The 22,982-nt window shown below is 46.8% G+C and overlaps 1 protein-coding gene across 2 annotated transcripts; it reads left to right on the forward strand.

Annotated features, from left to right (window-relative positions):
• Positions 1-204: 204 nt before the first annotated feature.
• Positions 205-17,220, forward strand: rybpb (RING1 and YY1 binding protein b). Of its 2 annotated transcripts, none has more exons than XM_028998525.1 (5): positions 205-328; positions 1,119-1,244; positions 14,886-15,158; positions 15,360-15,443; positions 16,557-17,220. In XM_028998525.1, the coding sequence occupies exons 1-5, from the start codon at positions 303-305 to the stop codon at positions 16,804-16,806; spliced, it is 759 nt and encodes a 252-aa protein (XP_028854358.1). In that variant the 5' UTR covers positions 205-302; the 3' UTR covers positions 16,807-17,220. The 2 variants fall into 2 exon arrangements, with proteins under 2 accessions (XP_028854358.1, XP_028854360.1); XM_028998527.1 differs by lacking the exon at positions 205-328 and adding an exon at positions 706-935.
• Positions 17,221-22,982: the final 5,762 nt, after the last annotated feature.

The following is a 22,982-nucleotide window of genomic DNA, read 5'->3' on the forward strand; positions in this document are numbered from 1 at the left end:
ATAAAAATAATTTAAAAAAAAAAGAACCATGTGTTCTGCCTCCTCGTCAAAGTGTCACGCGTGTACCTATTTCCACGACCATCTCCGGCGAGACTTTTAACCCGAGGCCGCCGCTGATTGGCCGCCCGCCGGTCACGTGGCGCGCGGTCGCTCTGCCCAGCCTGGATCGAGCCCGTCGCCGATCGCGATCCCGCCCGCCAGCGCCAGCAGCGGCTCCTGTCTGGATCTCCCCCCTCTCTCCCTCTCTCCCTCCGGCCCGCCACGACCGCCGATTCCCGCAGCGCCTTCCCCGCTTTTCCAGCATGGGCGACAAGAAGAGCCCGAGCAGGTAAACTGGAGACGCGACTCATCGCTGTCCGTCGCTCTCATTTTCGAGGAGGAACCGCGGCAGCGTCGCCCGTCGGGGGAGAAATTCCGACGCCTTTTCTCGAAGGGGCGTCCTGCGCTCCGCTTTCATATTACATCTATATTAATCTAGAAATATTTTCCTCCACAGCGAGAATAGCGCAGCTATGGCGTCTCTCTCTCTCTCTCTCTCTCTCTCTTCCTCTCCCCCCTCCTCTCTCTCTCTCTCTCTCTCTCACTCCTCTCTCTCTCTGTCTCTCTCCCCCTGCTCTCTCTTTTTCTCTCTCCCTCCCTTCCCCTCTCTCTCTCTCTCTCTCTCTCTCTCCCTCTCCTCTACACTTTACCAGCCAGTCACTTCCAGACAAAGGCAGGTTTACCGCGGGGCGCGCCTGCTCTGCGCCCGGAACGCCGTGCCGAGCGCCGCCGGGACGGGACGGTGTAAAATGGGCTGCGTTAGCCTGTTAGCTCGTTAGCCGGAGTATCGTCGGTCCGTCTGTCGGTCGGTCGGTCGGACGGACGGACGCCGTGTGCGCGACTCCGACGGGAAAAGACCCGCGGCTCGGCGGGCCAGCGCGGCCCCAGATGGCGAGGTGACCGCTGGCTTTTTAAAGTTGCGTTCGGTCAAATGTAGGTCGCGTCGCGCCAGCTATAAATGGCGCGGATCGCTCGCCGCTCCACGGGCTTCGCGTTAACTTGAAAAAAAATATATATATATATATATAAATTCACGCACATCCACGTCACACGTGTTTGCTTTGGTTTGTCCCCCCAAGGCCGAAGCGACAAGCCAAGCCGGCGGCGGACGAGGGGTTTTGGGACTGTAGCGTGTGCACCTTCAGGAACAGCGCCGAGGCGTTCAAATGCAGCATCTGCGACGTGAGGAAGGGAACGTCCACCAGGTAAGCCGGGCTCTCCGCCGCCTTTACCCCCGCGGCGTGGAGCGTGTCCACCCCACGCTCGTACTTGTTGGTTTTTATTAAGGCGATTTTACTGTAAATGTGACGGAGACGCGCACCAGACCCAGAGCGACTTACAGCCAGTAGTTACAGGGACAGTCCCCCCCCCGGAGACACTCAGGGTTAAGTGTCTTGCTCAAGGACACGATGGTAGTAAGTGGGGTTTGAACCTGGGTCTTCTGGTTCACGGGCGAGTGTGTTACCCACTAGGCTAGGTTAACAATAGTCCGTGTTCGAGCAAGCGTACGAAGAAGACCCGTTCAGTTCCATTCAACCCTGGAACGGATGGATGAAAAAGCGGATGAACTGAGCTTTTCTTTCTCCTCTCTGCGATTTTTCCACCTTATTTCCATCGAATTTGAAAGTGTTGTCAGATGAAGTTGTCGCTGTGGATACCATCTCGATGGAGCATCTATATATTGTTATTTCCAATGTTCCAATCCTGTTGTGGGAAGTTGTTCCCGTTAACTTCTCTCGAAAGACCGAAGACAAAGTTTGTCTTTCAAGAATTAAAAAAAAATTTTCTTTACATTTTGTTATTATCGTGATGTCACTGCGGCGAGGTTCTTCCAGCTTTCGATTCGGTGTTTACGCGCCTGCCGCTCCGCCGTGACGCGGATCTGCCGACGCTTCTCATCAGGTTTTGCTTGATGTGGCGCCTGTGACGCCGGTGAGTAAGAACCAGCCACCTGAAGAGGAATCCCCCGAGCCTCAACCCCCCACTTTCCGGAAATTGGGGGAACCACGGCGGGGTTTACTGCTTTTGAGAGCCTTGGCAATATTGCCAATATTGTGACTCATCACGGTGACATTTTACACTTGACTGGCAGGAAATGCTGAGTGCGCCGTCGCCGCCTCCAACCCACACGCTTGGCAGCGGCCCAATGGTTCGTTTAAGAACACCGCGTGGAAGTGGTTGTCACTTGTGATGCACAGCGCACTGTGACGCAACAAAATGTGTCCTCTGCATTTAAACATCGCCCTCGGTGAGCAGTGGGCGGCCATGACAGGCGCCCGGGGAGCCGTGTGTGGGGACGGTGCTTTGCTCAGTGGCACCTCGACGGATCGGGATTCGAACCGGCAACCTTCTGATTACGGGGCCGCTTCCTTAACCGCTAGGCCACCGCGTCCCCGCGTTTGATCAGTGGTTTGCTGATGTAATGTTCACGAATTAACGATCTTGTGTCTGTCTGATGTAAGCGGGCAAAATGAGCCGCCGGTTTGTCTGGCCACTTTTATCTGGTTCAGGCTCTTTTTAAAAAAAAAAAAAATTTTTTTTTAATATACCTGTGGTCTTCAAAGGCCACTCCCCCTCCCTGCGGTAAGTTGTGGTATTTTAAAGTGTCGGCGTTTGAATGGAACTTTCGGCTCCCATCTGGATTCGGAGAGGCACCGGCGCCGCTAATGCGTTTGACCCGGGCCCCATCATCGGATTTAACGCTTCTGCCTTTTGTTGACTCGCGTATTGACTTACAGCCGTGGGTAGGTGGGGCTGGGACCGCGCCCGCGGCTGCCGCGCCGCTCTTTCCATTGTAGTGCTCGATCAGATCCGGCAACACTTGCTGTTGGAGAGCAAAGGCGTGGGATGCTCGCCGGAAGCGGCTGTTCATCCCTGTGCCTGGTTTTATTTCTCTTTTCGTTTTTTTTTTTGTTTTTTTTGTAAGACTTCGTATAGCGTGATGTGAGTATGAAAAAACAAACAGGTCCTAGTTATGCAGGAGACATAAAATGTTGGCAATTCATTTGGTCCTTTGAAATGTTGCACGTAAAGTCCATTTAATTTCACGCTGTGAGGTGTGGCCACGTCACTTTATCATCAGTAATATTTGAAAAGTCCATTATAACCTGGGTCCAGAAGTCCCAGGTTCAAACCCCACTTACTACCATCGTGTCCCTGAGCAAGACACTTAACCCTGAGTGTCTCCAGGGGGGGACTGTCCCTGTAACTACTGGTTGCAAGTCGCTCTGGATAAGGGCGTCTGGTAAATGCTGGAAATGTAAAATGCTTAATTAATTTTTTTGTGGTTGGTTGTTGTTCATCTTGAAGTTTCATTCTTTGAACCGTTTCCCTGATAAGAATCGTGTGAGTAACCGCAACAAATAATCACTTCCTCTTAAAAAAGTAAAAGTACAGCCCTCAAGTGTGCACATTTATGTGGAGGCTCTTGTCGCTGGTGTTTGACCAGAAGCGGGTGTGAGGCTGTACTCCCGGCTTGCTCTGGCCCCAGTTCGGCTGCGATGCTCCTGCCTGAAAGTCTCGCGTCTTGTTTGCCGGTTAGTCCCCGCTGCAACGTCACTCGCGGGTCCCTGAACGGCGCCGTTAAGTTGATTGATGAAGGCGCTCCAGAGGAAGTGTTCCACAGAGCCATGTTGATCTTTGGCAGTGGTGTAGATTACGGCGTCTTGGTCTCGCGGCGTAGCGCCGTCTTCTCTCGTTACTGTGACGGCCGTGAGGAGTTTTTTTTTTTTTTTTTTGGTCTGGTTCTCGTTCATCTGGATGTTGCACCCCTGTTGAACGTACTCGCTCGCTGTGGTGGGTGTAAATATGAGCAGAGAGCCAGGTGCCTGATGGGACGGTTTCCTGTGTTACCGTTGGAGCAGATTGGGACGAGGACGGTTGGCGGAGCTGAAGCTTTTATCTGCAGTCTGCAGCAGCGTTTATGGGCTGATTCAGATTAGCAGTGGAAACAAATAACATGCGTTCAGTCCGGCCTTTGTAGCTCCAGTTGGATTTCCATGTGAATTTGTATTTGTCATTATTAAAAGGGATGTGAATGCAATACACCCCCCCCCCCTTCCCTTCTGTCACAATAACGCAGATTGAATGACATGAGTGACACGCTGGCACACTTTCTAGTCAAACGCATGAGCGCACACGCACACACACACATTACCATATTAACATTATCATCGACATCTACACTGAACCTGAAGTATGAGCTGTTAATCCATGTGAATGCTTTAATTGGCCGATTTAAAAGCCTTTAATAAGTTACCACGGGATTTATTGTGTGGGGGATTTTGAAAGAATGACTCGAATTACTCATTCTGTCAGTGAACGAGGGAGGGAGGGAGGGAGGGAGGAGTTGCTGAGTGAGGAGAGCAAGTGAAGGGTAGGACAGGGTGGAGATGATCTCTACATGTTTGTTCAAGATGCAGGCGTTGTGTTGCGTGTCCGTTGCTGGCTCCAACAGCAATTTAATATTGCGGCACAAGACCACGTCACAGCGTACGTCAAATATTACGTTTTGTAATTTAAAGTTAATCCTGGTGCCAAAAATGTAATGGTAATTATCACAATATAGTAGTTACTTACTTTCACGTTGTCCTAGTGAAGGTAACTTGTAGCTCTTCAGGAGCGCCAGTGTCATTTGTGTGTGATATGGCCACAGGACACCAGCTGTCCTCCTCGTCTGCTTGTACTTCTGCTGCCTGACAAAGGTGCTGTACAGAAGGACATATAAATGGTCCCCCAGTTGCATGCTTCCTTTCACGTGCGCTCTTCATGTATGTGGATGTTTCTTTCTTCAGAATTGCATATTCACAGTATTAAAAAAACGGAGCGGTTTTTATCCTCGCCCAGTTGTTCTCGGAGGCTGACGTTCTGACGTTCTGCGTCCCTCAAGACATGGCCGGGGTTGCGTTGTTGCCTGTGCTTGTGCTGTGTCACTGACACTGTGGTATCATATAAGAACATATATTTCAGTAGCTGTAATTTTAGTAGGCGCGGGAATCGGCAAGGACCTCACGATACGATACCATCTCGATACATGGGCCGAGATGCCCTCGTATCACAATATGGCACTACATACATGGCGATATATAGGGATATTCTTTAGTTCACTGACAATGCTGAAATGGATCACATTACATTAATAATTCAGCCAAAACATCTCAGAACTGAAATTTAACTTTATTGTCTTCGCGCTTTAACACACTGTGTTAACAGTGGACAACGTTAAGATAAATTGCGTAATGTGGGAAATAATAGATTAACGTAAAATCGAAGTACCCAGCCGCCCAGCGCCATCTACAGGAGTGGAGGTTGTAGTTGCACGCTGACACTTTCCTCTGCTGATCTCACTAAATAAAAATCTAATTTGCATACAAAAAATATCAATATTTGGTGTCCCTGCAGCGATACAATATTGATACTTTGCAATATTATGCTCTAGCGATATTTTTCCCCCACCTCTAAATTTTAGCTCGATAACTAGTAGGAATTAGGGGTGTCAAAATTATAATCCATGCATTGTGAGGTAGACATGGATGATCCTGCATCGATGCAGTGCAGAAGATAATCAATTATATCATAATATCATAGCTCGGTGATATTTGTCTGGTGGCGGCATTAAAAGTTCCCGCCAGGAAATAGCGCCGGTCGTGACTGTCTCTGGAAGCGGGTTAACTGAACGCACGCTCGCGGCATGTCGGACATTTCACAACCAACAACTTCACTTAGATCGGCACACCGTTTGAGATACGCGCACCCGTAGTTTCAGCCATGCTGCACCGGGAGAGAGCGGGGAAAGTGGGCGGGGGACTGCATGCTGAGTGAGCCTATCAGCCAGGCCGGGATGTGTTCGTTCGAGCGAGGGTCTCCTGGGGGGTAGGTAGAATGGAGCACATCATTACCACAGAGGGGAGTGCCAGGCGACAACACGCGCACACACACACACACACTTCCATTCGCACAGTCGTCTCTAACGCTTGCTCTGTCTGTCACTTGCTTAATGCTCGCTTCAGTCTGCCGTGGATCAGCAGGAATGTTCGTAGTGTAGCCACTGGCACGTTGGCTGGCTGGAGAAATTCCTGCGTTCAGTCAGAAGCAGCGTTACTGTTCTTATCAGACCAGTCCGGTCTAGAACCGTGCGAAACAACCTGTCGGACAGACAAGGGCGATACGGAGGAACTCGGGGCCCATTGTGTGGAAGAAGACATGCAAGATGATCTCACCTGGAGTAACATACATTTTTAGTTTGCATTGTCTGGAAATGATTTTGATCACAGAATGTTTTAAGTCATTGTTCTTGATCAAGCTCCTCAAAAGCACCTTACACTTCTGATGTATGGTCTTCCTGACCACAAGGTTGACTTTTCTTTGCTAGCTCTGAGCAAATTGCTTGTCATTAGGTGCGGTTGTCACCATTTTGAAAAGATGTTTGCCTCAGCCTCACAGCGGTGACCCTGGGACGTATCGATCACATGGTTCTTCATTTAAAGGTCTCAAACTCATGAAAAAATTGAAAGGCTGGATCTACCTAAATAGGGGTGTTCGAAAATCTCGATACTGCAACATATCGTGATATCGTATCGGTACAGGCACATCTAATATCGAAATTTTTGTATTCAAATGTGATCCACACAGATCAAACACATCTTTTATTTCAGCTCTGTTTTTTACATTTTCAGTGAAACTGTACGTATTGCGATGTTCTACAGATCACAATGAGTAAAAACTAAATCTTTAGTCTCTGCGTCTCTCGACTGGGCCACAAGGTGCACTGCTCAAATCAAGAGCTTGATTCAATTCATGATTATACCGCCTGACGTCTGCTGCTCCCCAGGACATTTGATTTGATGGGATGAGCTTGTCGGGAAGCATCGCTCTGCAGCATGAGACCAGGCCCCGATGCTGCTGAGAGAGGTCTTTTCAGCTCCAAGCGGAGTTGTTCTGAGGGTCTGTGAACAAAAGAGCATCACACTCCCGTCTTCAAATAGTGTCACACACACGCTGTCCACGTGATTAAAAAGAAAGCTTGCGCTATTCGACCAGGCCACTTTACTCCACTGTTCTAAAGTCACTAAAATCACTTCTTACTGGCAGTTTATCTGCTGGGTGGTAGTAGCCTAGTGGGTAACACACTCGCCTATGAACCAGAAGACCCAGGTTCAAACCCCACTTAATACCATCGTGTCCCTGAGCAAGACACTTAACCCTGAGTGTCTCCAGGGGGGGACTGTCCCTATAACTACTGATTGTAAGTCGCTCTGGATAAGGGCGTCTGGTAAATGCTGTAAATGTAAATTCTGTGTGTTCCACCCTTTGCTATCGCTCACTGTAGCAAAATAATCAGTTTTTACAGTCATGGCTTTGTGTCTAAATTAGCGAAGACAAAGGTCAAAATAGGGAAGTGTTGAGAATTAATGGTTGAAATGATTTTTCTGCAGTGCAAAAGTGCAATTCAGAAAAAGAATTGTTCACAAAGCCCAAGGACCCAATCACAGAGGCAAGAGTGCACTTCCATTCATCTGGTAGGCATCAGTGGTGTCTGGAGTGATCGATGTATTGCTTGTTGCTGTTTCATGGGGTGATCTACCAGTAAAATAAGCCAAATGGCCAGATCCAATTTGGACAAACCCGCTCATCTACATAATGCCGTGGCAACGGTACAGCAGAGGTAATTAAATATGTATCCATCTAGATTAGTGTAATTCATCAGGCAACTTGCGAGTGTTTGTTTGTTATGACTGGACTGGACATTTAATGCATTCATGTATAATATGATGTAAAATATTCCAAAATTTTAATGATTAACTGCCAATGAACATAACAAGTAGACTTGGCGCATATGAAAACTGTTGCAGTTCATTTCGTGTATAAAATAGGTTTGCCACGTAATAAACCTTCTTCTTTCTAATGACATGCAATATGAATGCTCATCTTGTTCATATTGTGATGGCGTGTTTAGTATACTTCTGCCAGTACTTTTTCGGGAAGGTAGTCATGGAAGTAGCGTGTAGTTTGAGGGTCACGCAATGGAGATATTGGAGCTGAGTTTTTGGAAGGAAGTTTTCTTTAGGTCTGGATGATCTATAGATCCTCTGCCACCCCTCTCCCCCTCGTAACCAGGAGAGTGTGTCGGTGTGAGGAGTGGGATTGCTCTGCAGGTTGCATCATTTTACTGTGAGGAGAGGTGGTGGTTACGTGAGCTGTGTGTCTGTGTGTTGGTGGCTCAGCCTTTCTCTTTGCTGTCATTGGCTGACTCCCTCTCGTACACCCCACACACACACACACACACACACGCTCAGATGTGCAGCAGGCACCATGCCACTAATCTCCCAGGCTTACTGGATGCTCAACAAGCCCACACCACCCTCCACCGCGCACTGACAGGCTGCCACCGGTCATCCTGATGGCTGCTTTTAAAAGCCACACCGTCATGATGCAAGAGAGCAAGTTTTCATGACAACATGGTGCCTTTTCATGGGTCTGCAGGCATATCTGTCGAGGTTGGACAGAACAGATGTTTATTTGAATCAGGGGGGCAGGGGTTTCAGTTAATCGTAGTGACAACATGACATTATGAAGCAAGGGGATTAGATGAGGGCAACAACACAACACAGTCCTCATTCTGTTATTGTAATTTTAGTTTCTCAGCTCTCTCTCTCACCACGACGTAGCGTGCAACGCTGTTTTCACCGTCGTATCAGTCCGACTCCGGTCAAGCAGCTGCTCGAAGCCCGCGGTAAATCCAGAGTTGATCCTTTAGTTTTAATATTAGCCCAAGGCCCAGTAGACCCTGAAGAGGTTTGCGGTCTCCCCTCTGCCCACCAATGGCAGCCGTCTGAAAAGTACTCCAGACAAAAGAGCGGTGTGTAACGGAGTGCCCCTCTCTCTCTCTCTCTCTCTCTCTCTCTCTCAACTCAAGCGCACTCGTTTAAAAGGCACCCGCATTATAAAGCTAATGCTTTCTTTCAGCACCGATTGATCTGCCTCCTACTCGCCTGTTTTGACTCAAGAGCACTTAAACCCACGGCCGTCCTGCAGGCTCCTCAGGTATAAAGAAGGCCGCCGCCGCACTCCCGGCCGCAGCCAGGGATACGGTGGAGCGGAGATGTCAGCAAGGCCCGGCTCACGATCGCTCCCGCGCCTCTCTCTCCTACCCGTCTGCAACATGGACGACGGCAGTGATGTCGTCTTGCTGGGAAGAATTGAGCGTCCCCGTCGAGGAGGAGGATGTGTAGGATCACCTGCCCTTCTGATCGCTCTCTTCCCGCCCTCCCCTGTTGGAGAGGGTTGTTGAGGAAAAATCACTCGTTTTTATGATAAGGAGGGTTGTGTGTGATGGTGTATATATATCAAAAGGTACATCTGTGGTGCGCGGATCAGTACAGATGTCAAATTCTTTTGGTGACTCTTGGTTTCATATGAAACGTGCACGCTTGCTGCAGTAAGTGCTCCCCGGTGGAGAGGGCTTTTCAGTCTTAAGCGAGTACCTGCTAACCAGCGGCCGAGCACGTACCAGTGCCCAACCCCCCGCTCTGGATCCCGCAGCGGGGCAAACACACACTTCAGTATGAGCTGTGTCATCGGCATGGGGGCTCCCTTGTCAACTGAGGCCTTAATAATAGAGCGTCTGATTTGCCGAGTCAGAGCCAGTGGGCAGAGAGCGAGCTAATAGTCCTGGCCTTTCCCACTCGGTATCCTACAGGCTCCTTAAGTAGGTCGATGTTCAACCAAAAAAAACCTCTTTACACAAATCATGCTCCGCATTATAATAGAATATCTAGACACAAGCTTACATTTTTACATTTACAGCATTTACCAGACGCCCTTATCCGGAGCGACTTACAATCAGTAGTTACAGGGACAGTCCCCCCCTGGAGCAACTCAGGGTTAAGTGTCTTGCTCAGGGACACAATGGTAGTAAGGCTACTACCACCCAAGCTCATTAAGACGCGAGAAGAACGTTTTAAAAATTCATCACGCTAAGTTGCAGCAGCCGTTAAATAACTATTTGTCTTCTGGACACGCCGTGTCACTGGCTATCCTGTTACGGTCCCGCTGTACAGATAGTGTCTTTTTCCCGCTGTGGTTCAACGGTGGGTTTCTGCAGTGGTTTAACAGCAACACCTGAAACTGCCACAACAGCAAATAGCGATTTGAGGGTTTATTATGGGCTGTTGGCGGTTTTGGGGCGTAGCAAAAACACAGTAGAAGTAGCAATAGAAAGATGGTCCTGCACAATTCACTTATGAAGTAGATTGTGGGCATTTTCAAGTTAAAAAATCATTCATATTCTTCTTCCTGTAGAGCTGCAGAATTATTTTAGTAGCCTTGGTCTCACTTTTAAGCGAAAAATTAAGTTATTTATGTTTCTGTAAATATGTCTGTAGTTAATGCTTCTACATTAACATGCATATACCATTTATTAATTTTTGTAACACCACTGCGGCGTGAGAATTCCACTCGCATGCGCTGTACCTGTGTACTGGCGTTATGTTATGCGTCACGCCCTTGGGTAGGGGTGGAGAGGAACGTGACCCGGATGGGTTCGTGAAAGCGAGTGGTGAGACACATGAAGACAAACAAATGGTACAGGAGTGCAATTATTTACAGTGATGCTATACACAAGAAGCCAACAAGACATTCACGCAATATAGATGCTAAACTAACTATGCCTAACAACTACCAAACAAACTAGCTCACAGAGCAACCTAATCAAATAACACAACCAAAACCACATCTATAGCAGACCTCCCGAACCCAGTCTCCTTAAAACACGCCCGGCATCCAATCAGCAGTAGGAATGAAGCTCCTCCCACCACGGCAACCTAGAAGGCGGAAGCATACGTCCCGATGACAGTCCTACCACCCGTTTGGCAGTTCATTCCTTTCATCCTTCTGCTTGTCTGACGGACCAAAGCCCTTAAACAAAACAATAAAGATCCATTTGTCCCTTTTTATAAAGTGGACCAGTCAAGCAGTACAACCTTAAAATGTTTCTACATAGTTTGAGCATGTAGAGTCCCAGGATTTGTCTCGTGTGTATATGTCGGTATATCTGTATAGTGCCTAAATACAGTAGTTATATGTTGGGGAATTTCTGGACTCTTCGAGATTTTCCTGTTCCTCGTCTTTCTAAGACAGCTTGGCGTTGCAGCACAGAGGACTTCATTTGCCTTTTTAGTCGAGACGTATCCGTGTCAGACATAATCTGAACCCTTTCCAATAGCTGACGCCCAGGACATAACGTGACATTAAAAGTGATGTGATTTGACACACATCATATGAAAGTGAAGTGATTGTCATTGTGAAACACTGCAGCACAGCACACGGTGACACAACGAAATGTGTCCTCTGCATTTAACCACCACCCTTGGTGAGCAGTGGGCAGCCATGACAGGCGCCCTGGGAGCAGTGTGTGGGGACGGTTCAGTGGCACCTCTGGAGTTCAGGATTTGAACCGACAACCTTCTGATTACGGGTCGCTTCCTTAGCCACCAGGCCACCACGGCCCAATGAAAAGTGTCCTTAATCAGGAGACAGCCAGGCTTTTAAGGTGGAATTGATGATGGTGAGCAGGAAACGCAGGAGTTTTTAGTGGTTGCCAGGTATGTTGATTGCGGGTTATTAAAAATGCTCTGGCGGGTGGAGGGAATCGGGTTCCGAGGTCTCCCGTCATCAGTATTCTGCGCTGCGGCGGTATTGATTGTGGTGATGCGTGGCCTTCGCAACATGACTCGGCCCATTATGAGGCGATTGATTGCTTTGTGATTGGCAGGACCCCATGAGACTGATCGCGGCGCATCAGCGGAGTTCCGCTTTTGCCGGCACGCGGCCCTTCTAATGCACGACCATGTGCCTTTTGGTGGCTGCTTGCCTTGTATCTGCGGAAAGCGCACGACTTGCCAGAAGCCAACAGGTGAAGCCGGCGCTCAGCATTGGAGAACCACGGCACCGCGTTGTCATCTGCTGCTTCGAGCTCAGGTCCACGGCAGACACATTCCTGTCTGCTCCCCGCCGCTACCGGCAGCACCGCGCACACTCCGATTCGGCTTTAAAAGGCCCATTAGGTTGGATGTAAACAGAGACACTTGGGCCCATTAAAGAGTGTGTGTGGAAGCAGCAGGGTGTGTGTGTGTGTGTGTGTTTACTCTGGTGATTGCCCGCAGTAGCATTTGCCAGCTCTTGCGGGTGAGAGCGGGGAACGGCGGTGGGTTTGTGTGAAGCTGCAAATCCCGAGTTCTGGCTTCAGCTCGGACTCGATGGGATCTTCCCTTCCCCCCGGAGTCCTGGCTCCCACCGGCTCCTGCCAGATGTTGGTCATTACGCTGCCGAGCGGGAGCTGGCGCTGAACGCTCAGCTCTGTTTTTAGTTCTCTCTGAAACGCTCACTCCTCACTTTTCTCACTTTTTCAAAAAAAAATGTTTTATTATATCTTCCCACCCCCTCTCTTGTGGTCTTTTAATGTTATCTTGTGTCCCTTCCTTCTTTCTCTCTGTCCTTTCATTCATTGTCCTTCTTTTGTCTTTTCGCCTTTTCTGGCACAGTTGTTCCTTTCTTCCTTCTGCCTGTCTGTCTCTTTCTTGCTTGTCTGACAGACCAAAGCCCTGAATTCAGTTGTGAGCCTCATGTTTCTCCCATATTTCTCATTTTAAAGTGTTAAATTAGTCATGAACTGTCTGCTGACTGATTAAACAAAACAATAAAGATCCATTTGTCCCTTTTTATAAAGTGGACCAGTCAAGCAGCTCGGCCTTAAAATGTTTCTACATGTAGAGTCCCAGGATTTGTCTCGTGTGTATATGTCTGTATATCTGTATAGTGCCTAAACGCAGTAGTTGGGGATTTTTTCCCCCTGTTCCTCGTCTTTTTTAAGACAGCTTGGCGTTGCAGCACAGAGGACCTCTTGTGCCTTTTTATACAAGACATAATCTGAACCTATTCCAGTAGCTGACGTTTGTACCAATGTTACACACCGCAAGTGGTGTTGGAGACTCTCTCTCCAACACCACTGGCCGATAGTCTGCCTTCCTCTCATACCAACATGGCAGCGCTGGTGCTCCTCTCCTTCATTTCTTTCTGTTTAATTTCCTTTTAATTCTGACCCCTCTGGAACGTACCCAACTGAGACCACCACCTCCCATAATGGTTTAAGGCGAAGTTCACACTGCACGGCTTTCAAAGTCCCCAGACTGCTGTACTGTTCACAATTTTGTCAACATTGTCAGATGAAATTCCGTGAATGTGAATGAAGCTGCGGGCGTGTCACATGTACTGTATACCGAGTAGCGGTGTTGAAATTAATCTTATAATTGAGGCATTGTGTTGCAGATGTGGACGGTTCTGCGTCGATGCAGCGCAGAACATAATCCATGTTGACAACTTGAGCAACATAATGACGTTGCTGGGGGGCTTTCTGGCGGCGGCATCAGAAAGTCTCGTTAGAAAGTAAAGCCTGTAGTGACTGGCGGCCTGATCAGAGTACAGCGCCGCTACGGCACTCGGCGGCCGCGTGTACGCACTATGGTCAAAATGTACATTTGTTTAACTTTATCGCTGTGCGTCGTGACGTTTTTTTTTCCCGCCAGGGCTTGTGTTCGATCTGGGCTAGTGTTCGAAACACGCACACAGGAAGCGGGAACACAGGAAACTGATCTAATTAGTCTCCGAGCGTCCGGAGATCGTCTCCACGGCAGCTAAACTCGCTGTTTTTTTTGTTTTTGTTTTTTTAAGAGTAAGCGCTGTGCTTGCCGCGTTCTGTCGGAAAGCGGCTTCCGATTTGCTCCAATGAGCAGCTCACCTGACGCCACGGACATCTGAACCAGCCGTTTTTCTGTTGTTTGTGGCGTCAGGGGAGAGCGGACTGAACACAGTCAGTTTTTCTGCTCATTGTAGCAAATCCAAGCGTCCGCACGGATGAACGAGACCGTAACTCTGGTATTTGGGGGAAAAGAATCATGTGAAGTAATGTAGAAAATGTATATGACTCACCGTGATAGTGGAATGATGAGAGCAGTGAAGGTTCACGTCTCTAAAACTGAGGCCTGCTCCAGTATGGCATCCCCATCGGCTGTTTGCTCACCGAGAGTATTGTACAGTCATATAAGGCATTGGGTTCCTGGCGTACCTGTCTAATTTAAGACCATTTAGATGAATCTGCAGAATATTTTCAATGCTCTGAACAAAAAAAAAAATGTTTCTGTTTTAAGCAATTTTTTTCAGTTTTAGACCTAAGTGCATTGTGTGAAAAATATGAAATCTTGTAGGAATGTGGTTTAAGGTTTAATTCTGTATTGACTTTACTGTAGATGTACTTACTGTATTGATTTTGAAATCTAGTTGTATAATGTTCTGTAGAAAGTTCTGTAATGTTATGTGATATAAATAGTATTAAAACCTTAAGTAACTTTTATATTATTTTGACATCTCACATTTAAGCCTTAGGCAAAATGGTGCTGTATCTGGAATTTTATTAGATTTGATATAAGATTTTTTTTGCTACATATCGCCAAGACCTAGTTCCATACTTGAGTGATCAAATGATTGTTTGGTACTCCCCCTCAATCCCTTCTTTGTCGAACGGGGGCAGCCCGTGCATAAGCGGATTAGTGGTTGTTAATGACATACTGAAAGTCTCTCCCTTTCACACACACACACACATACACACATGCAGACCGGCTTGATTTATTAAAAGAAGGCCATAACGAGATTAGCCCGCAGATGGGCCACCGCAGCAGAGCTGATCTTTATCCCTGCTGGTCGGAGACGGTCAGCCGCTATAGCCAGCGGCCGGACTGTCCGCGTTCGCGGGCGTTACAGCTGCTCCACCGAGGTGTTTTATTCTCTTCTCGCAGGAAACCCCGGATAAACTCACAGCTGGTGGCGCAGCAGGTCGCCCAGCAGTACGCAACCCCTCCACCCCCCAAAAAAGAGAAGAAGGAGAGGCCGGAGAAAGAGCGGGTGGATGAGGAGTGTCCCGACAGTGTTCCTCCCGACAGTGTCCAGCCCGACGCTGAGCACCAGGAGAAGGAGAAGAGCGAGCCAGAGCCTTTGGTGAATGAGAAGAAGGAACGGGAGAAAGAAATCTCTCCTGCCGTCACCAAGAAGCCCAGCAGCAAAAAGACCAGGTGAGGCCCACTGGTGTGAAACGTGCCGGTGTCCATCATCCTCTTTTCATCCACGACCGTCCGGATACTTCCTGTGGGCGGTAGCACCTGCATAGCTGGAGACCTCTGTGTTTATTTATACATGCGTTCGTGTGCTGGGTTTTTATCACACTCGTGGTTGAGGGTTCTGAAGTTCTTCTGGTGTGTTCTCTTCCTTCCCAGACCCAAGTCTGACAGTCATCAGAGTCCACCCAGCATAAAGTCCGGCAAATCCACAACCAAAACCAACAACTCACACATATCAAGGTACTTTCAAGCTAGTCTCTGTGTACTCTTTACTCTCTTCACACACTGGTTTCTCCACAATCTCACTACTCACATTCTCTCCGCACTAACTCCAAATTCTATTCTCTACATGCCCACTATATTCACACATCCACACAACCTACTCACTCCACACATTTCCTCACACATTCTATTCTATACACTCATTCTACACACTCTACTCTGTCCTCTCACACACACATTCTATTCTCTACACACTCACTGTACACACAGATTCACACACTCACTTTCTACTCTCACTCCACTGCTTCCTCGCAAATACATTCTATACACTCATTCTACACACACTACTCTGACCTCTCACACACACGTTCTATTCTTTACACACTTTCATCTCTTTCTAATCTCTTCACAATCACTCACACATTGTTTTCTCACTTGACTCATTTATTTTACCCTATTTACTATCACTACACCCACTAACTCTGTGTATCTTCACTGAAACGTCATCGGGTGGCATTTCGTATTGGCTGTCCAGTTTCAGTGGGACAGGATGGTAGTAGTAGCCTAGTGGGTAACACTCGCCTATGAACCAGAAGACCCAGGTTCAAATCCCACTTACTACCATTGTGTGCCTGAGCAAGACACTTAACCATAAGTGTCTCCAGGGGGGGGGACTGTCCCCGTAACTACTGATTGTGAGTCGCTCTGGAAAAGGGCATCTGATAAATGCTGTAAATGTAAATGACAGGACACGTTCACTTTTGTGTTTAACAATAGCCGAGACAGCATATATCTCTGGGGATGTGTCTGTCATTCATTTACTGAGCAGGGCCCGTGGCCATAAAGGCACACGCTCATTCACAAACTCGCCCACGTGCTCTTTCATTTTAGATTTTGCCATTTCCTCTTTCATAATTTCTCTCTTGTTTGCCCTGCTGAGTTTAATGAGTGGAGTGTGACCTGTGTTGAAGTGAGCAGCACAGTCTCTCACTCCCACGCTGACGCTGGCCGCCTTCCCGTGCTTCAGCCTGTGAATTAAACCTAGCGTCTCATCATCTGAGGGGGACGTGGCTAAAAAAAAACTAAACAACTCTTCTCTTCTTTTCTTCTATATTGTTCTTGCTCTCAAAGGCCCAAGCTGAAGAACATCGACCGCAGCACGGCGGAGAAGCTGGCCATCACGGTGGGCAACGTCACAGTCATCATCACAGACTTTAAGGAGAAGACGCGCTCTTCTTCAACGTCCTCCTCCACGGTCACCTCCAGTGCCAGCTCTGAACACCAGCACCAGAGCTCGGGGTCTGAAAGCATGGACAAGGGCTCGTCCCGGGCCTCCACACCCAAAGGAGAGCTGTCTGTTGGCCATGACGAGTCTTTTTAAGCCCTTCCTCCACCATCGTCCTGTCCTGGACCACTTTTCAGCCCCTTTCAGACTTGGGCGTTTTTTTTTTTTTTTTTTTAACCCTCCCTGCAACAATTCTTCAACTTTACACCCCCTTGGAGACTTGGTTATCTGAGTGGACCCACCAAGGATCTATCCCCTCATGAGCTCTACAATACACAAACAGACCCACGTGTTCTACTCTGGCCTCAAGCAGGACGGCATGGCCGAAGAGACTCGTCCTCCTGAAGTCTCCTTAACATTGTATGTATTGTTTTATATATTGTAAGTGGATAATTGGCTAGTTTTTATTTTATTTTGTTTTTGTAAAGATCTGCATTGTACAGTAACCACCAATGTTTTACCTGCTCCTCTTATTCCTATTTATTACCTGTTGTATTTGTTTACTTTTTAAAGGCTTTTGATTTTTTTTTTTTTTTTTTTTTTTTTTTTTTTTTTTTTTTTTTTTTTTTTAAGCCTTGCTCTGTGGCACAGCTCAATGCACCCTTTGATGCATCGTTTAAAACAGGAACCCAGAATAATCTATTCTCACTGGTGCTAGAGAAGATGGTGAAACAGTTTCAACCCTGCCACACACGCAGCACCGGTACCTTCCAGTCCCCTCTACTCCCCTCTCTTCCTGTCTTTATTTGTCTTGCGCTCGCATTTGCTGTGTTCCTGAGAAGCCTTGGTCTGTCAGTCAGAATTGTCAAATATGATCGGTCCAGCAAAGGGAGAAGCTGGTGTATCAGGAGGTGGTTTTTATTTATTTTTTTGGTGGGGGTGGCACATTCACAGAGGTTTGCGGGGTAGACAACAAAGACAGAATGCTATATACTGGTTATTTCATTGCCTGCATCCCATCACCTCAGTGTTGAGTTCCTCTTGTGAAGGAATACTTAGAACGTTAAGGTAATGTTCAGTATGTGCGCATTTTTGGTGCTTCATTTTAAAAATGTTTATTAAATGAGTTTGTTGCAAGAAATTGACCTCCATCACAGTTCCCAATTTTAGATTTTGACTTTGTCAGGTCACATCTGGACCATTTAGACCATTTATAAAAATGGTTTAAAATCTCAACGTGAACGATTTATCCAGTCAGGTGAACAGTCCACTTAAAGGCAGAACCGCAGACATTGACTTTTTGATGACTTATGTATAATATGTATATGATGTGAGTTTTATTTATTGAAGGACCAAAGGAATTTGATATTGCTGACATGCTTAAACATAACAAATCTAAAAAAAATGTAATTATCAAATGTGTGTTATTTAATAACATTTTAAATAAAGACATTAATATAATCCATTAAAAAAATGTGTAATTCTTGTCCGGTTTATGTTGAGGATTGTTTTTATACCTGATTTGTTTTCAGCAACAGTGAACTCTACATCTAGTGGTGCTATAGGGCAGGACTGGGGTGCGAGGGCCGCCCCGCCCAGCCCTTCCATTTAGGAATAGGGCACAGTTTCAAGAGTGATGTGCAGTTCACAATCATCCATAGTCCATCCAAGATCTTCTTTGGGCTGGTAGAATAATATGAAAAGCAAACGTTGGGTGAAATGAATGAATCAGCCAGAACCAAACGGTTCTGATTATGTGAAGGTTTTCTTGTTTTCTGTTTTATATTTTAGCTCGGTCTGTGGTTTGGTCATATTGTATTGAGTTGAAAAGCCTTGGCTGGGTGCTCAAGACAAAGTCTGAAGATATGAATCATTGAGATCTGAATATTCAAAAACTTAAATATTTAAGTTCCTGAGACATCAGAGCTATTTCAGTTTAACTTAGCTCCTTTTTTGTCTTTCAGTATATACCCTTTCATTTTCTACTGTTTATATAGCCATCTTCATTGCCTTACCTGCTACCGTGAACACCTAGATGAATTTTTGTATAATTCTAAAGAAAAGGTTAAAAAAAACTATTTATTGAAAAGTTGCTGGAAATTGTGATGGATGTATAAACATTGCTTGTATGTGGTAAAAAGACACCATAATAAAGAATGGCAACTGAGCTGTTTTTTTTTTTTTTTTTTTTGTTTCTTTAAACGCGCAAGCAGTTCTGTTCTTGTGTGCGACCAGTAACCTTATTTTACTGTGTAAAGATGGTTACGTTTTTTTTAAGCTTTGTCTCAGACCCAAATATAGACTGCTTGTTTACTTATGATGATAATCTTGTGAAGTTTCAGTGTAAATGTACTATACAAACATCTTAATTTTCTCCTAATAAGTATTGTACAATGCTTTTAATGTTTATGTTAAGTAGGGTCCAATAGCATATTAATCTGTGCTTTTTACTTTCACCGTTCTGGGTTTGGTTTTTGTTTTTATTACAGATTTTTAACATTTTTGTTTTTATATATATATATATATATATATATATATATATATATATATATATATTTGTGTTCTCAGTAATTTGGTGAAATGGTCTCATTCATTGCTTACTGTGTAAATGTAGCTGGGGAATATTAAATTATCAGCGCTCCTCATCTAGCTTATCCAGTGTTGAAAATAATGTTTCCTGGCATGTGCACGACTTTGCTCTTAGATGCTACTTTATCAATTTTATTTCTCTGCTTCAAATAGAAATGTCTATTTATGAATTTTGCTTGTAGTTTTTCACAAATAAAATGTTAAATTTATCTAAATTCATGGTTTTAGATTGCCTTTTTCTCAGTGTTATTTTTTCTTGAACATTTGACAGGCCATGCAACATGACATGTAAAGGGTGCTTTGGTGCTTCGCCGTTCAGTGAGCGGAAGTTCAGACCGTCTGATCTGGAATTTGTTCAGTGATGTCATAAGGGGGAAAGTAACCTTTCCCCTTATGCTTTGCCTGGCCAGAGTATTTCCCACCCCTCCCCTAAAATATTATCTCCACCGGCTGTCATGCCTTCCAAACGTGCAAAGCATTGAAGGTGCTCTGTGCCTGAATGTAAAAAAAAAAAAAAATTTTTTTACCAGTCATAAAATCATTTGATTGAGTGTGAGATTGAGATGCCTCTGTGGAAAGGGCATGTGTCAGGCATCAGACACAAGGGACCCTCTTTCAGAGTGATTGCCTCGTTCTGGTACCCTGTGAAGGGGGACGTCCGTCTCCTGGAGATAATCTGTTGTGCTGTACTTGGTTAAGCAATCTTTTATGTTCAACATTAACTTAATCAACTAATCACCTCTACATTAAGCAATATATCTAGGTAAGAGTCAAGGGAAACTGGAGTTCCAGGACGGGGAGTCCATTATAAACCACTTCACAAAAAATGGAATTGTTCATTCGTCCAGAATCCCTGGAGGAAACCAGAACATTGCAAACCCAGACTAAATCCATGTCTCCATTCATGGGACACGTCCTTTAAGACCATTTTCTTCACAGACATCATGGGAAAATTTATTTAAAAAAATGACTGATTTATCTTATGTGTTCCCACAAAGTCATTCCAAAGATGGCAGTGAATGCAGCTCAGTAGCACCTCTTGTCGAGACTGCTACATAACTTCAATTTTATCTGTTTATGTAACTCCTGAAGACACCATTGACCTTATGCAAATGATCAAAACACACTATCAGCACTGTGTCTGGTCTTAATTTGAAATTTCCTTCTCCGAGTCCTTCCAGGACCAGTGCAATGTATGGAGTCACAGGACACACATTCGGGTTTTCCTCCACGGTAGAACACATAATTCACAGAGGGGACTTACTGTCACCGCAGGCTCAGACAGCGTTACTCCATCTCTCTGTTGTTCCTGGTCGCTTAATAGACTCCACACATTTCGATTTCTCCTGGCCCACCCCCGCTGTTCAGTCCCGTCTGATTCCCGTCCAAGTGATGACCTCTGGAACCCCCAAAACATTGAAGTTGTCTAAGCAACGGCCCCAGCTCCTCATGGCCCCATCCAGATGGGGCTCTTCCGCTTCCCCTCAGACTGGGCCAGGAATCTTCCATATGGTGGGGAAAACATCTGGAGATAAGAGAGCCGTTTTAATTCGAGGAGGAGTCAAGAGATCTGCCGCCTACCACAGCAGACATCATGTACAACAGAAACCAAATGGGTCTGTGGTATCAGCAGGGCTCCAGCTCCAGTGACCGTGTCTCTCTCTCTCCTCGAGCGCCGCGAGCCAGCAGGCCTTGATGTGGAAGTAGCTCCTTTCATCTTGTAATCATTAACATGGGCGTGACCATGGCTTAACTGCAATTCCCAGCACACTTGTGGTTTCCTTCGAGGTGTTGCATGACGTGAGTGTCGTGATCGCCCGCATTTCTGAGATATCGTGATGAAATGCAGGAGCTGCCAAAACCTCATGGCTCCAGATCTAAAGGGCCGATGGCTAAACGGGGCACAGAAACGGAACTGTGGCTGTACCTGATCTATTTCTTATAGTAGGATGTTCACAGATCAATTTCCCTCTGACTGAAGTGGGGGCAGTGGTGGCCTAGCGGTTAAGGACCGGCAAGGTGCCACTGAGGTACTACTGAGCAAAGCACCGTCCCTGTACCTGTCATGGATGCCCACTGCTCCTCAAGGGCGATGGTTAAATACAGAGGACACCTTTCATCGTGTCACTGTGTGCTGTGCCGCAGTGTTTCACAATGACAATCACTTCACTTTCACTTTCTTGTGGCTGGAAGATAAATGTGATAAATGTAATACTTCATTGAGGATAAATTACTTTGGAGGTCAATTGTTATGCCCGAATGTGGTGAAAGATGCTCACACATTATTCATAAACCGCAACCAGATATCCAGCATGATAAAAATGTCTTGGAGTTGCTGATAGGCTACAGCCAGTGAGTGCACAGCTCATCCCTGGGCAGCTTTGGCAGTGTGTCACCAAGCGGGCCAGGGGAGTGGTGCCGGTAGAAGGAAGATGATATAGATGGGTGGAGTCCAGTAGAGACGATGTCCAGATCACTCGTCCCCTCCCAGCAAGTCCTTGAAAGGTGTGCCTTCGTCTCCGCCTCCATCACAGCCTCAGGGGCACCACCTGAGGGTCAAGGTCCAACTCCAAGCCTTCTGCAGAGAAGAATGCCGCTTGAGGATCCAGGTCCGTCTCCAAGCCTGCAGCGGAGAAGGATGCCGCTTGAGGATCCAGGTCCGTCTCCAAGCCTGCAGCAGAGAAGAATGCCACCTGAGGATCCAGGTCCTTCTCCAAGCCTGCAGCAAAGAAGAATGCCGCCTGAGGATCCAGGTCCGTCTCCAAGCCTGCAGCAGAGAAGAATGCCACCTGAGGATCCAGGTCCTTCTCCAAGCCTGCAGCAAAGAAGAATGCCGCCTGAGGGTCCAGGTCTGTCTCCAAGCCTGCTGTGGAGAAGAATGCTGCCTGAGGATCCAGGTCCTTCTCCAAGCCTGCAGCAGAGAAGAATGCCACCTGAGGATCCAGGTCCTTCATCAAGCCTGCAGCAGAGAAGAATGCCACCTGAGGATCCAGGTCCTTCTCCAAGCCTGCAGCAAAGAAGAATGCCGCCTGAGGGTCCAGGTCTGTCTCCAAGCCTGCTGTGGAGAAGAATGCTGCCTGAGGATCCAGGTCCTTCTCCAAGCCTGCAGCAGAGAAGAATGCCACCTGAGGATCCAGGTCCTTCTCCAAGCCTGCAGCAGAGAAGAATGCCACCTGAGGATCCAGGTCCTTCTCCAAGCCTGCAGCAAAGAAGAATGCCGCCTGAGGGTCCAGGTCCGTCTCCAAGCCTGCACACAATCACCCCCAGCTGATGCTCGTTTGGCATAAATGTCTTTGACAAAATTTGGCTTTTACCTGCATTTCACCTACCGGAGTGGATAGTGAAGTCGGGGTTGGCAGCCATGAGCGGCGTCTTTCTAACTCAGTGGAACCAGGATTTCGTGGATTTGGAACGTCATGTCAGGAGTCAGCTTCCTTTGCCACTAGAGCACCACTGGGTATGATGTGAACAGCACTGATCGTGTCCTTGTCAGCTCTGTGATCCAAGTTCACCGGAACTGGAGCTTTGTACTGCTTTGGGTGTGTTGTTTTTGGCCTTATTTGCCCAGTTATCTGTTCCCACATCTCAGCAGATAAAATCGTATAGCTCTGAATTAGAAGACAGACGTTAATCCATCCTTTGCTTTTCTAAACCCTCTGATCCATTTCATGATGCTGTAGCAGATCCCAGCAATCGATGGATGAATGAGCATTGACAGGGTGCCAATCCTCTGCAGAAAGAGT

The sequence above is a fragment of the Denticeps clupeoides genome, chromosome 12 (assembly GCF_900700375.1).
Source record: "Denticeps clupeoides chromosome 12, fDenClu1.1, whole genome shotgun sequence".
Classification (NCBI taxonomy): domain Eukaryota; kingdom Metazoa; phylum Chordata; class Actinopteri; order Clupeiformes; family Denticipitidae; genus Denticeps; species Denticeps clupeoides.

Bases quoted from the DNA above. Each gene is read 5' to 3' on its own strand.
- rybpb (XM_028998525.1), top strand. From the start codon at position 303: ATGGGCGACAAGAAGAGCCCGAGCAG. The intron at 329-1,118 runs GTAAACTGGAGA...TGTCCCCCCAAG, and splicing joins GACAAGAAGAGCCCGAGCAG to GCCGAAGCGACAAGCCAAGC. The intron at 15,444-16,556 runs GTACTTTCAAGC...TTGCTCTCAAAG, and splicing joins AACAACTCACACATATCAAG to GCCCAAGCTGAAGAACATCG.